Source organism: Dermacentor andersoni, chromosome 3, assembly GCF_023375885.2.
Source record: "Dermacentor andersoni chromosome 3, qqDerAnde1_hic_scaffold, whole genome shotgun sequence".
Taxonomy (NCBI): Eukaryota; Metazoa; Arthropoda; class Arachnida; order Ixodida; family Ixodidae; genus Dermacentor; species Dermacentor andersoni.
In genome coordinates, this window is record NC_092816.1 from 3256962 (window position 1) to 3272411 (window position 15450).

Consider the following 15450-nt stretch of genomic DNA (forward strand, 5'->3'; position numbering starts at 1 on the left):
CGATAGAGACGACGCACCGTCATGTTTGCGCGATGAAAAGTGGAAACACTATGTGTTAACCGATACCTATATACAAAACATATGTTCAATGGCCGCTGAGTTGGGGGTTTGACGTTACTACTTTTTAAATGAAACCACTGTTTAAGCGGGTACGGTTTAACAAGGTTTTACTGTGTAACGAACCTCATTTTAATTAATTTCACAATGTAACAATATAACTATTTTAATTTCTCAATCTTAGTGCTATCGAGAAGTTTTTTTTTGCATGGTTTAATGAAGAAATTTCGTGACATAGCTTTAATTTAACGAAGTTTCGGTCTTGTCAAGCCATTACTTAGAGCCTCTATCGCTGGAAAAGCTAACAAAAAACTATAAGAAGCAGATTAGCAATTAACTGAGCTACCTAAGATGAGTTTTGAACAGCTGAACTAAAAAATGAAGAACTAGGGAAGACAGACAAGAATGCTATTATCTGCCTTCCTTAGTACTTGTTTTTTCAGTTCAGCTGTTCAAAACTCATCTTAATTATGAAAATGTTGGGCAAGGCAAAAGTTACTTGCAAGTGTCCGTCCACATGAAAAGTTTCAGCGGCAAACACCATCGAAGCACATGTGCTGTGATGCTGTATGCAGTAAAATTGCAGAGGCCACGAGGTGTGCAGCTTGTAGCTCTCAAGAGAAACACGAGATCTTATGATTACTCAAGTGCAAGAGTGTTGGGAAGGGGGTGAAGGTGCGGTAACGTGATCAAGCACACGTGAGAGATCGAGGGGGGGGGGGGTGCAGGAGAGGCACAGTTATCTCCTCTCTTCCCCTAGCGGGTGCGTGTCCTCCTCTAGCCTTGCCGTAGCTGTGCATAGCAGTCCATGTGTGGACCACACGTTGTATCTTGGAGTTAATCTGCAGCAATTTCGAAGGTCAAGCAGAGATAATTGGTGCCTCAATGCACAGTGTGTTCCCATGCTAGTGTCGGCATCGTGTAATCTCAAGTTTCCGAGACGCGGTGCGAAACATTCGCTTGCATTGTGACAGCGAGTGTTCGTAGTCGTCGAATAAGATCTGTTCGTGTTTGCCAGGGCGAGCGTGACACCAATAAAACTAAGAACCTTACTTCATGTAGTTGCTTTTTTCCTATCGCCAGAGTCCTTCCATTTCTTTCTGGTCATGAAACTGCCGCCTGAGTTTCATATAGAGCCAGCACCCATCGCTAGAGGGGCAACTATGCATGAGCAGGCATGCGAACGCCGCTACCGCTGTGAGTGTGTGCGGGGCAGCCTCGGTATTATAACTTCCTAACTTCTGCAACTGTTGCTTTACTTTCACATAACTACTTACAACATTCCACATGCATCAATAACTGTCTGAGCACATCTCCTGCCATGAAATGAGCGCCCGCGGCAAAAAAAAGTAGCCGCTCATAACATGCAGCTTGTGGCGGTCTAAGTCCCCCCCAAAAAAAAGAATTCTGGGATTTTATGAGGAAAAAATTATATAATCATGAGACATGCTGTAGTGAGGGACTCCAGATTAATTTTGACCGCCTGGGGTCCTTTAATGTGCACCTAACCTAAATAAACGGGTCTTTTTTGCATTTCACCACCATCAAAATGTGGCCACCGTGGCCAAGTGGTCTGTCCCGATTTCTTTCTCAGCGCCGTTCTGCTCAACACTTTGATAGGTTCCGCTTTTTAATATTTGCGTGAAATTAAACACCGCGCATTCACTGCACTCAATCTTATTTCGCAACAAACATTTTATTTTATTCACCCTTCTTGTACAGTCGAACCCAACTATATCGAACCCGTTTACATCGAATTATTCTATATATCGAACAATTTCTGGACAAGGTATAGTTACAATGAGTATATATAGCAAAATTCCACTTACATCGAACAAAAATAGCAGCGACTCCCCATATATAGAACGTCAAGCTGCAGAAAAATGCCCCCAGAAGTTGACTTTCCCTCGTGGTAGCGGGGAAACCCGGCGGTGCGGCTCCATCCAACTGCTCTCCCTCCCTACCGTGACTGCGCTCAGTTGAGCGAGCCGCCGACACGCTCCTACAAAAAATGATCCTGGCCCATCCGCAGCGCTTGCTCAGACAGCCAATCAGAAGCTCTTGTGCCCTCGTCGTGCAAGATGGCGAAAATGCGAGTTGTCTCGCTGCTTGTCTGGTTGATTGTGTGTGCGTCTTGTGGGCCTTCTCCCGCACTGTTGCCGTGATGAAGTGGCAGAATTTGCCTTTCGTCGTGAAGCTCGAAATCATACATTGGGTCAAACGCGGTGACAAGTCGGATGTCTCCGCAGCATGCAAGATTCCGAGGAGCACGCTCAGCACGATCTTGAAGAATAAGGGGAGATTAGGGCTAAAGCGGCCAAACTCGCGACCCAGTGCCCGTGGCGGCCGACACGTACGCATGGCCGCGTACGAGTGGTTCATCCGAAATTGCTCCAGCCGTGCCGGCTTCCGCATTTTGGTGATGACTGTAAATTCTGATGAGTGCAACGAAGCCGTTGCCAGTGTTGCCGAAGTTTGGAGCGAGCCGTCAGAATTTCCGGAAGCTGTTGACGAATCAACAGTGGACGAGTTCTTGAGTGGAAATGATGGTGTCGCGATCACAGGAGAGCCCGAAAACGAAGACTGCATTGCCGACATCGTACCGAGCACAAGTGAAATTGGGCACAATGAGGAAAGCAACGACGGTCCTTTGCCCACGTCTGCCGAAGTGATTGGTGCGCTCGCACTAGTCTGGCGATTTTGCGCGAATGCAGAAGGTTGCGGCCTCAGCTGCTCCGACTCCTCAGACAATGTGGAGAAGTACGTACGTTGCTGGCAGCGAAATTGCCCAAGCAGAAGAAAATGCAGGACTACTTTATGCGAAACTAAGCTAGTTTCGTCAATAAAGTGATTTTATAAATGGTATGTGCTTTTATGACATCCAATTATTTAGCAGGCTTATATCAAATTATGCTCTATATCGAACTGATAGGCATTTCTTTTGCGAGTTCGATATAGCCGGGTTCGACTGTATATATTTGACGTGCACTAGCGAATAATAAACAATTGAAAGTTTGTGCACACGTGTGTCTGTCTCTTTTTTGTCCTTCGTATAACAGTACGCAGCAAGCAGAACGAAGCAAGCGAAGCATGTTTCTTGCTATGGCTGATGTTGGTACCTATCGAGGTCTTTCGTCATCACCGCCTTCACCGTCCCCTCCGTTTGCAGCCATCCCCGTGATTTCGGCAACAGTAAATTCACCCGGTACATCCCGGCCACATAGCCTGTACTCATGAATGCTCACGTCGCTTTCTGTGCCTATTTCTACGGCACCGTTTGCGGTAAGTCCTTGCTGCTTGCATTGCATACGCAAGCAACGGGAGCATTCCTAAGTACGCACTATGCAGGCAGAATGCATCGCAACACATGTACATAGCATGTACATTTTTATTCTATGTCGCATAGAATAAAAAATCCCTGCCACGCATGCTGCGTAGAATAATATTAATATGGAAATAACACCTCTTATGGTAAATTATGTGCGTTACATAAAGCGTCTAAAACTAACTGTGTCAAGCGTGCTAATATGCAGGACCCCTGCTTCTGTGCACGTCTCTCCCATCACATGACGTGCCACATGGTTGCTCGACAATGTTGTTATGTTGCTAGATTCAGACTTGACATTCGAAGAAAACGTCCACTTTGTGGTAGGCGCAGCAGACTCGCGCAAAGCTTCTTAGACAATCCGGCAGTGGAGTTTTTGTTTCACTCTCAGACAAGATTTCGAGATATTCGTAATTTGCCCAAAAATAATTTGAAATAAAGGGCAATAAATACATGGCACGTTGGGAAAAGGTTTGGTGCCGTCGAAAATTTCGACTTAGCCGATTTTTTGAGATGTGAGAGTTTGAGCTAACAAGGTATTTCTGTACATGGGAAATGTTTCTTTTGGTTTCATGAAAAAGTTAAACATTTCATTGGTACGCATCCTCTTCAGGGAGGGATCAGGGAGTGGAGAGAAACTTGAAGCCATAATTAATATCACATTTGGCACCGTCCACCTCAAAGCTCAACCAGGGCACGTCACAGGACTAGACATATCCTAATCTGCATATGCAAACGGTACATTCCCACTATAACTCAACATGAATAACCTAGAACGGTTATATCATAAGAAGCCAACAAACACTGACACCAAGGACAACATAGGGGAAATTACTTGTGCTTAATAAATGAAATAAGGAAACGATAAATTTTTGGAAATTAAAGTGGATGAAAAAACAAGTTGCCGCAGGTGGGAACCGAACCCACAACCTTCGCATTTCGGTTATGTCACACAAGGGTAATCGTCACTGCCTGGAAAATTACCAGTAAAAGGAAGTGAAGGGAAGACAGGAGAGACCGAAAGTGACAGAGGAAGCAGAAGCTTCGAGAGAATAAAAAACGGCAACTACCAATTCCCCTAGGCGGGTCAGTTCGGGAATGCAGTCTACACAAAGCAGAGGACAAAGAGGTGTGTCACCTCCATTGAAGGGCCTTAAAGGTGCAAATATACAGCACAGACTCAACCCGCAGGGTCCCCTTTTCACCCAGACACAGCTAAGCCGCACATGGTTAAATGGGGAGAGGGGGGGTGTCCAACCCTCATGTGCTCTGGCCCATGGTGGCGCAACACACTAAATGCCTGCTGCCGCAGATGCCCCAGTGGCGTTCCCTTGTGCTGGAGACAGCAACAAATCTTATAATAAGCAAATGTTGAATAAAAACAACATGCATAATTTGGGGTGCAGGGCCGCGTTAACCTTTTACCAAAGTTTGCCAAAATTTTCTTTAAATAGTTATATTATGTTCTGTCATTCTGATCCCAAGAATATATTACTTGATAGGTTTCTCGTTAGAATTAACACAGAAATAAGAAGAAAACGCTGCTCTTCCCCTCAATGCACGTCACATAATAGAATAGTTAATACAATAACCATAAATGATCCTGGCCACTGAACAAAAGGGAAGTTATGCAGATGGCGGGTTTTGGGTATTCATGCGCTGCCACTCACACGCACTACCCAGCGCAACATCGTAGCCATCATCAGCCTCACCATCACCTGAATCCATTTCGTACTGGCAAACAAAGACGGAGTCACTCTCTCAGACAAACTCAGGGTCTTCAACGCTGCTCTCGAAACTACATTTAGAAGGAGCTCTCTTTCTAGGGACATTGCCGCCACCATGATTTCTGATGTGTGCCGCCATTTTTATATCCCCATCTCCAGGCTAAACATATGGTTAAGGTGCAAAACATGTTTTTCGGGACTTGTACAGCCCGCTAATGTTGAAAATTGAAACCAAAGCCAATTACGGACCGTAACTTCTCGTTGGTGGTGGGAGCAGCCCAATATCGGGCTGAACGAGTGTGATTCATCATTGGCAATATTCGTACAACCTCCCATGATGAGTACAGCTAGGCATTGGGGGTTAAAGCGTTAGCAATGTTACTCAGACAGACATATTTCAGACCTGCAATGGGGCAGTGTCAGCAAGTCTTACCCAGCTGCACACATTTTAAGAGACATCCAGAATGTCTGCCACATGCCACTAACCATTGACACTATTCTGTGGTAGAAAATTGAAGGGCATCCAAAGGATTTCACAGGCACTGGCAATGCTCAACAAAGGTGGCCCGGCGTAGCCAGCCCCTTGGCATACACACAGCAGCAGCTGACCATTCCCACATAAAGGCATTTTTCTGAATAAATGGGTCCCTTTCTGAACACCTCACCTTGCTTCTTGATTAGGTCCACAATCATGTCGATGACAATAAATGTGCCCGTACGGCCGATCCCAGCACTGCAACATAAAATATTAATTATTTACACAACAAGCTTAGACATCAAATCTGAACTACTCCAACACTGAGTTTAACCTTATTTTTGCACCTTAATGAAATCAACATTGAAGTAAACAAATATTTTTAATATGCCAAATACAAACTTTAACTACACACATAAAAAATGACTACCCTTGAACCATGCAATCACCGAGACAATGAAATTCTCTGTCCCCCCAAAATACAGTGGTATCTTGTTAATTGGCATCTGCTTAATTTTAATTTCTAGTTTATTCAAATTGATGCTATGGTCTTGTCAAAATTATGTTTATTTCAATGTGTCAAAATGCCTGGCAATTGTAAATTTTTGGGGTTTTACGTGCCAAAACCACTTTCTGATTATGAGGCAGGCCGTAGTGGAGGACTCCGGAAATTTCGACCACCTGGGGTTCTTTAACGTGCACCTAAATCTAAGTACACGGGTGTTTTCGCATTTCGCCCCTATCGAAATGCGGCCGCCGTGGCCGGGATTCGATCCCGCGACCTCGTGCTCGCCTGGCAATTGTAACACAAGTGTTTGTGACGGTTTTTTCAAACATAATGTCCTGCCAACCATGCTTTCAGCATGATCGGTGTTAAGTGACAACAAAACATCACTAAACTGCAATCCTGCATAATGAAACTGCCAGAACATTAGGCGTTTTATCTACCCCAGTAATGCTAGCAGAGCAAAAAAGTGCTCGGATGCATTTTCTCCGCATTTAAATTGCATAAAATACCATGACAGTATGCTTGCAAGGCTGCAGCAATTTTAAAGTGAAACTTTCTTTGCATACTTTCGCGGGTTTCAGGTGGCTGCCTGCATGTTGGGTCGGCCGCTATCCCACCGGATACACACACACACACACTAGAGTTACTGTATATGCTACGAAAGGTAGCAGAGTTGCGCGTAGGTCCGCCATCTTGCCTGGGAAGCAACAAAATCTATGCGGCAAAGCCGCACTCCGCCTTTGCAGGCGGCATGTATACCGTATCGTCGATCGACTGTTGGCGGTTTCGCATCGCTTTTGGACTGCTTTTCCGCCTAATCACAAACAATGCACATCGAAACAGCTGACTGCATAAGATCATCAAGAAAGAGGCACTGAGATCGGTCCCCACCGAAGCTTAGGCCTAGCGTATCCGCCGAGTCCGTCTGCACGCTCTCGGCACGCCTAGGCTCAGGAATCAAGAAGTCTAACAAGGATAAATCACTCTATATTTCAGCTGTCGTATCGGTGTGCTTAAATAAACCATTTTTTCATGTTTACAGTGCCAGCACAAGTAGCGATGAGCGCCGATGTGACTCGTCATAAACACAGGTACATATGTGCTGTCACAGAAGGTATCCCGGCACTAGCCTGCGCTTCTCTGACGAAGATATAGGCCTAGACAGACGTGTCAACTCAAAGGCATCACTGAACTAAGAAAACGTTGCATATCCTTCGCGTGAAGAACAAGAAACAGCTATCCAAATCAGTAGTAACAGCCCATACAGCGTCCTGGGTCGACGGTTCATTTAGGACTTTTTTCGAAGTTAAAATGCCAGTCGCAAGTGAAAATTGATGTTGTGGCACTTCCGAGCATGCTACTGAATATGGACAGCAAAACTTTCTTTGTGGTACAGGCATAAGTTTTATTTGCTGGGCGTCAAAGACCCGGCGTCAAAGACTCAGGGTGTCTACCAAGTTGACATTTCCAAATTCCCTGAGTTTTCCAGGTTTTCCCTGAGTGCCATTGCAAATTTCCCTGAGTGATGCAGAACTATGTTTTACGTCAAGACGGGCTGAAACCATATCGCCTGATGCTGTCACTCTCTAGTAATCACATGAAAAAATAAAGAAGCGCCTTAATCCAATTTGAATACTAAGGAGTAGTGTTTGTGTTATTCAAAAAGAGAATAGAAGGCCGGGGGGTTAGTAAAATGCACAGCAAATAAAGTGTCCTCGAAAAAAATTGCAAATGGAGTCGGACATTCTCAAATACGAATAAAAAGGAGATGCATATAGACGCAAATATTTTCGAATATGAGCTATTTCTATCAACTCATAGCAAGCTCAGTGGTATGAGGCCCTAACTCTGTCACAATCGAGATTCTCTCTCAACAGCTCGTAAGTCAACCTCAACTGTGCTGACATACTCTCAGCACACGCACGACTCCTGAGTGTTGTGTTTCACTGCTTTAAAGAATTTATTTTGGTTTGGATGAGGGACACATGCATCTCGCCATTAGCCAAAATTTTATTTTTTGAGCTCAAGCTCCTTCAAAACGGCGGTAGCAAGCTTCCTTTCCCGTTTATTCCTCAATGCGTAGGTCATTTCTGTTCTTGTCCTCCTTCCGCCACTCGTTCGCCCCAAGGACCATTTGAAGCACCTTGGTCAGTTGCACAGTCTACAAGCGATTTTTAGAACTCCCTAGGGGCCGCGAAAACGTACGAAAAATCGGCCAGGTGAAAAAAAAAATGCGCGTAATTTAGTGCCTTAAGGGGCTCAAACCATACAGGCACGTTCGAAAACGCTCTGCAGGCCTGTCGGTACACATATTAGGCATATCGGTGCTAGTACTGTGACAGGAAATACCGGGTGCATGCGTGTATAATTAAGGAATACATACTGTGTCCCGTGGCATTGCCCCTTCCCACGCTTGTTATGCTTCACTGCAATACTTTTGCGTATGCTTCACCAAGTAACATTTCTGTACAGAGGCGAAGCTGACTTTCAGGAACCAGCGTTATGCAACGCACCGTGTTTTCCAAGTTTCTAAGCCAATCGCGAGGACCACAAAGCGGAGTCCGTGCCATTGCTGACAGCAGCTAATTCTTTCAATAAAAAACTCGGCATCCAACGGCAAGAGGCTTCATAGCGAACGTCGAAGCAGCTAGGCCTAGCGTTGCCGCAATGGCAGCAACGGCTGCCAGAGGATCTGCGTGCGAGAGTGCCGGTTCGAAGTGCCGAAGTAATCAAAACGGCAGCAGTGGTGCCTTTGATTATTGCCGTTTCGGACCTGCGGTCACGGCAAAACGTCCGGAAAATCGGACGGCGAAGAGTTCTTGCGTCGGAAATGTCACACGTTCTGGTACGTTGACTCTATGGGGTACGTGGCGGTGCCGCGAAGCCGTCCAAATTATCGGGAATCCGGAAAGTCGGTCGTTGACTGTACACTCGCAACTCCTCCAGCCGACGACAGGGCGTCAAAGACGATTCATTACGATTCCTGTCTGTTACTCGAGCCAGCATTACCGCGACTTTCGACCTTTTCAATAAAATTGCCGCTAATTTTCCCTGATAGAGGCCCAAATTCCCTGAGTTTTCCCTGACTTTTTCCAGACTACTCAAAATCCCTGAGAATTCCCGGTTTTCCCGGTTGGTAGACACCCTGAAGACTATTCGTTATGATTCCTCTCTGTTACTCGAGCCAGCTGGCATTACCGTGACTTTCGTTCCCTTTCGATAAAATTACAGGTAATTTTCCCTGATAGAAGCACAAATTCCCCGAGTTTTCCCTGAGTATTTCCAAACTATTCAAAATGCCTGAGGATTCCCGTTTTACCCACTTCTCCTGGTTGGTAGACACCCTGGAATTGAATCACTTCGCAGCCAGCATTCACACAACACCGACAGCTCGGACAGAGCAGCCATCGCATGGGCAATGGCAAATGGAGCAAACATGACCAACCAAAAACCCCAACGGCAGACAGAGGGAGCGCCACAAGAATGGGGGGTGCATGAGTTTGCCGGCACAGCGTGCGGAATGCGCTTACTAAATGCAAAATGGCAACCCGTAAAGAGGAGAATAAGCAACCATAAAAAAGAGCTTCAACATGCAGAGGCAGGGAGAGGGTGGGGTTCCCTAGGAGATAACAAAACATTAAATGGTGGAGAACCTTGCCTTAAGGTATGGCTTAAGGCACGCTGTAGTGTGGGACTCCTGATTAATTTGACCACCAGGGGATCTTAAGGTGCCCCCAATGCACAAGACATGGGCGTTTTTGCATTTTGCCCTCATCGAAATGCGGCTGCCGCGACCAGGATTTGCTCCAGCGACCTCGTGCTTAGTAGCGCACACCATAGCCACTAAGCCACCACGGCGGGTATGAACTATTAAGGGTTTTCGGTCAGTCTCATCTCGTCCACCATCTATGTGCAACGCCTGTAATGTCACTGCATGCAATTATTATGCCAGCATTGTGACATGCCTGGTTTTTACCAAGGCGCTATTCCTGCTGTCTCGCACGCTGTGTCACACCATGTTGCTTGTGTATTGTTGCATGTACTATTTCAAAACTGATCAACAAAGTGAAAATAAGCGATATTAGAAATTATAACGTGAGAAAGACTGAAGAAGCCGTAAAAAATGGACGCAGCCTGAAATCAGTGAGAAGGAAACTTGGCATAGGACAAACCAAGATGTATACACTGAGAGATAAGCAGGGTAATATCATCAGCAATCTCGAAGGTATAATAAAAGCAGCGAGAGAATTCTATACTGATCTGTACAGTACCCAGATGGCTCAGGAGTACTCCATTTGAAACAATAACGAACAGTATACAGAAACTCCTCCTATAGCTAGAGATGAGGTCAGAAGGGCCTTGCGAGGCATGAAACAGGAAAAAGCGGCAGGAGAGGATGGAATAACAGTCGATTTAATCAAAGATGGAGGAGACATAATGCTAGAAAAACTGGCGGCTCTCTATACGAAGTGTCTATCGACTGCAAGGGTCCCAGAAAACTGGAAGAATGCAAACATTATACTAATCCACAAAAAGGGTGACATTGAAGAACTGAAACATTATAGGCCCATTAGCTTACTCCCACAGTACTATATAAAATATTCACCAAAATAATGTCCAATAGAACCAGGGTAACATTGTACTTTAGTCAACCAAGGGAGCAGGCTGGCTTCAGGAAAGGATACTCTGAAATGGATCACATCCGTGTCATTAATCAGGTTATCGAGAAATCCGCAGAGTACAATAAGCCTCTCTATTTTGCTTTCGTAGATTACGAAAAGGCAGTTGACTCAGTAGAGATACCAGCAGTCATAGAGGCATTACGTAATCAAGGAGTACAGAATGCTTACATAAAGACCTTGGAAAATATTTACAGAGGTTCTACAGCTACCTTAATTCTACACAAGAAAAGCAGGAAGATACCTATAAAGAAAGGGGTCAGGCAAAGAGACACAATCTCTCCAATGCTATTCACTGTTTGCTTGGAAGAAGTATTCAAGCTATTAAACTGGGAAGGTTTAGGAGTAAGGATCGACGGCGAATACCTCAGCAACCTTCGGTTTGCCGATGACATTGGTCTATTCCGCAACACTGCGAACGAGTTACAACAAATGATTGAGGACCTTAACAGGGAGAGTGTAAGAGTGAGGCTGAAGATTAATATGCAGAAGACAAAGATAATGATAATCTGAATGATCACAGGGAACACTGACCATGAGAAGGAAATTCACAGAAGAATAAAAATGGGTTGGATCGCATACGGCAGACATAGCGAGCTCCTGACTGGGAGCTTACCGTTATCATTGAAAAGGAAGGTGTGCAATCAGTACATTTTACCGGTGCTGACATATGGCGCAAAGATTTGGAGACTGACAAAGAAGCTTCAGAACAAGTTAAGGACCGCGCAAAGAGAGATGGAAAGAAGAATGCTAGGCATAACTTTAAGAGACAGAAAGAGAGCAGTTTGGATCAGAGAGCAAACGGGTATAGACAATATTCTAATAGACATTAAGAGAAAAAAATGGCACTGGGCAGGTCATGTAATGCACAGATTAGATAATCGTTGGCCCATTGCGGTGACAGAATGGGTACCAAAACAAGGGAAGCGCAGCAGAGGACGGCAGAAGACTAGGTGGTGTGACGGAATTAGGAAACTTGCGGGTGCTAGTTCGAATCGGTTGGCGCAGGACAGGGGTAATTGGAGATCGCAGGGAGAGGCCTTCATCCTGCAGTGAACATAACTAGGCTGATGATGATGATGATCGTTAGAACAACATATCTTTCTTAAGGGGGGACGCGGTATTTGCATCGCCAAAAATTGCCAAAAAATCGATTGTTTTGAAAATCACATTTTCAGTATCTATAACCCTTTTTCTATCTGATACCCAAATATCACTGCAAACCACTTGGAAGTGCTCTAAAAAATTCGTTTTATCAGCCAAGGTGGCGATAAATCTCGCGGAAATCAAGAAATAACAGCGTTTTTCAAGCCACACTATCTCCAGAACGGCGCGACCGAGCGCCGCCATCTTGGTCTCTTTGGAAAGCGCGTTTCTCCGTCTTCAAATCTGCCGGTTCAGCAATCTCCTCCATACAGAAACAAGCGCACAAAAAGCAAATGATTGAAGGTCGTGCCAGAGTCTGCGATTGGCCGCGCCTGCCACGTGACTCCAGCGCGGTTCGCCATTGGTCCGGCGCTTGCGTCGTCTGCTCGGCTCTTGGCACCTCGCGAGTGTGGACGTCTCCACTCCCTGTAATCTCGACGTGTCAAAACGGGCGCTATGCGGACATCGCAGTAGCGTGGCCGATCCCTACGCTTGTGGACGTTTCAGACTCGCGGCTAAGCATTCCGAGCGTCGGCAACACGGACTTCGCGACCAAGATTAACGCGCGGAATCCTCGGACATGCGGCTAAGCCTTTCAGCACTCGGTGTTTCGGAATTCGTGACGAAGCACATCGCGCACGCAATCTTCGGGCACACGGCTAAACATTTCGCGCATAGGGAGTCTCCGACTCGGCGATCATGCACATCGCGCGCAGACCTCTCTGACCCTCACGTAAGCATTTTGTGCATCGGTGCCTCCGACTGCGCGAATAAGCGCATCGAGTGTCGACTCCTCGAGCCCGCGGCTAGAAATTTCGCGCGCCGGCACCTCGGACTGCGCGAATAAGCGCATTGAGTGTCGACTCCTCGAGCACGCGAGTAGGCATTTTGCGCGCCGGCACCTCGGACTGCGTGGCTCGATGCTTCGCGCGCCGGCACCTCGAACTGCGCGACTAAGCACATCGCGTGTCGGCTCCTTGTATCTGCGGCTAAGCATTTCGCGTGTCGTCAGCTCGGACCCGCAACCAAGCATATTGCGCGTTCACTCTATTGTCACGATAGCACGTAGCAATATCTGTCATACCACCCCTTCATAAAGAGAACCTCATCATGAGCTCTGTTCACTAGGCCCCTTGGGCCGGCACAGACACCTGGCTGAAGAAGTGATCGAGGCATCATACAAAAGTACAATTCTGGAAAGAACCTAGCATCTGCATATCTATCACTGGCTCTATGATCCTAAGTTCTACAGTCATTGTCAAGTAAAGATGACTTGCGAGGCTGCTGACACTCAGAGCCTTCATTCAGGAACATCGTCAATTCTACAAAAAAAAAAAAAAAAGCCTCACTGATTGTACTGGAGATTGCTATCAATCGGACAGCCTACGGGTACAAGCTGCCTGTATGTACACTGGAACTATATTCATGCCCACACAAAGCTCTGCACGTCACTTGGTTTGAAACCTAGGCACCATGCTCTTTGTAGAGCAGCAGCAGCAAAGAATGCCCTATAAAAAGAAAAGGGGGAAGGGGAAGCACACCAAACCAGAGGCCACATGTACAAGAAGCCCCACATCACAAAACACCCTAAAGACTACAAAGTTGGTGGCTTTTACAGAACTGAAGAGAAGGTGAAACTTTGAGAGCCGTTTTCTCAAAACTGTTTTTCTGCCTTTCTGCTCAGTTTCTGGAGCCGATTTCTTCGTTACCATTTAACATATTTTGACTCCGTCTCTTTTTTTTTTTTTTTTCCACCTTTCCTTGGGCTGCAGTGCAGGTCTTTTATGATATGGCTATTCGTCTACCCTGAAAGTGTGCTTGATGTGAAGGCACCATAAAATATGGCACTTCAAAAAATCTTGTGTTGCAAAAAAAAAAAGCAAGAATGTCACAACCTTCAGCGTGCATTTAGCTATGCAGTCAATACTTAACAAGCCTTCTATTACATTTTTTAAGTTCCCTATGCTCTCCAGAAAGTAAGAGGAAGAAAAATTCTGCTCAATAAAATTGAATAAAATGTTCTCAAGATATCGGTCTGAAACTTTTATGGAAGCATCAGGGAGACAGTCTAAACATTTGTGCCAATTTTCATCAAAATCCATGAAGAAATAAGGAAGTTGATTTTCAAAGCCACGTCCCCCCTTAAATTGCAGTTTCATCCGTCATATGAAGCGATGACACAATGGCCACCAAAAGTTTATGGGCACAAGGTTACCGATGGTATCAATAGGGGGTGAGCATTTGGATAAACAAGTGGCTGCAAGTGGTCAGAAAAACTTGTGTGCAGTGCACTCACGCACACACATCTGACTGCAGGAAAATACATTGTACATTGTACATCATCTAAACATTATTTGCTCAAAACTGTGTCTCTTGCAGCTGATAGTCCATTAAAGCCAAGTCCATTACAGTGGAATTCGTTAGGTACAGTAAACCTCGTTACAGTAGATACAGTAAAACCTCGTTAATTCGGATCTCATGGGATTGAAAAGAATGTCCGAATTAACCGATTGTCGAATTATCGAGGGTATCAAGAAAGCAGTAAACAAATGCTTACTACGTCAACACACTTATTTACTAAACGAATCGGCAAATCCCGTTTCTATTTTGCACAAAAGCAGTACGCAAGCTGCAATTCTCATCGTCTCATGTCTGATTAGCACTTGCAGCAGTGAAGGCATCGCGACTTGCTCCACAGTGCAGCCTCGTGCGTCTTTATCCAAGACCCACTTTTCACTACCGCTAGCACATTCCGATTATTTTTTCGCCAGGTCGCTGCCCATTGCGATGTAGACGGTGCTCTTCCTCCTTGAGAGCTTTGCACTGAGTAGGAACGAAACTACTGTTTGCCGCAACGGCTGCAGACGAAACCCCGGGCACTGTTGATGCGTTCACGGACGGCGAACCTTGCGTTTCAGAAGGCACGTGGCCGATGCATGCTCAGAGTCAAAACAAAATCGCCGTTTGCTGCAACTTCGGACGAAGTCGCAGTCATTACTGATGCAATCATGGATGGCGACTATGCAGCTATGAAGGCATGCGGCAGACGAGCACACCGAGTTAAAGCGAAACAACTGCCGCTGTGAATGAAACTGTGGCCGCTATCAACGCGACGCAATCATGGAAGGCAACTCGACTATGCAGTCGTGAAGGCATGTGGCCAAAGCGGTGTTGTGCACGGCGGTAAATGCAAGAATAAAAGCTTTAAAGACATAAATTGGCACGAAACATTATGCTGTTGCTGTCATTCAAGTACTATTTCCCTTATGACTTAGGTGATGCGAACTCCGCCACTTCGTTTCGGTGCACATCGATTTTGCTCTTTTGCTTCGGCGGCACTCTGCCCTCACTGAGCTCCAAGAGTTGTCCGAATTAATCAATGTGCGGCCCAATACATTGGAATTAACGAGAGTTTCACTGCATAAAATAATGCATACGCCTGCCGGGACCAAAGGACAAGTACAAATTATCCAATTTTCCAGATTAACGTGTCGAATTATTAAGGTTTTAACTGTATAGTGTGGGGATGCGCG

The 15450-nt window shown here is 45.7% G+C and overlaps 1 protein-coding gene across 4 annotated transcripts in view; it reads right to left on the reverse strand.

Annotated features, from left to right (window-relative positions):
- LOC126520622 (tyrosine-protein phosphatase non-receptor type 11-like) overlaps positions 1-15450 on the reverse strand; it is a 248143-nt gene that overhangs the window by 114481 nt on the left and 118212 nt on the right. For all 4 annotated transcript variants that reach the window (XM_055065673.1, XM_055065671.1, XM_055065672.1 and 1 more), the window contains exon 11: positions 5775-5842. In XM_055065673.1, the coding sequence (XP_054921648.1) occupies positions 5775-5842 (68 nt within the window). The remainder of the gene's footprint in view (positions 1-5774; positions 5843-15450) is intronic.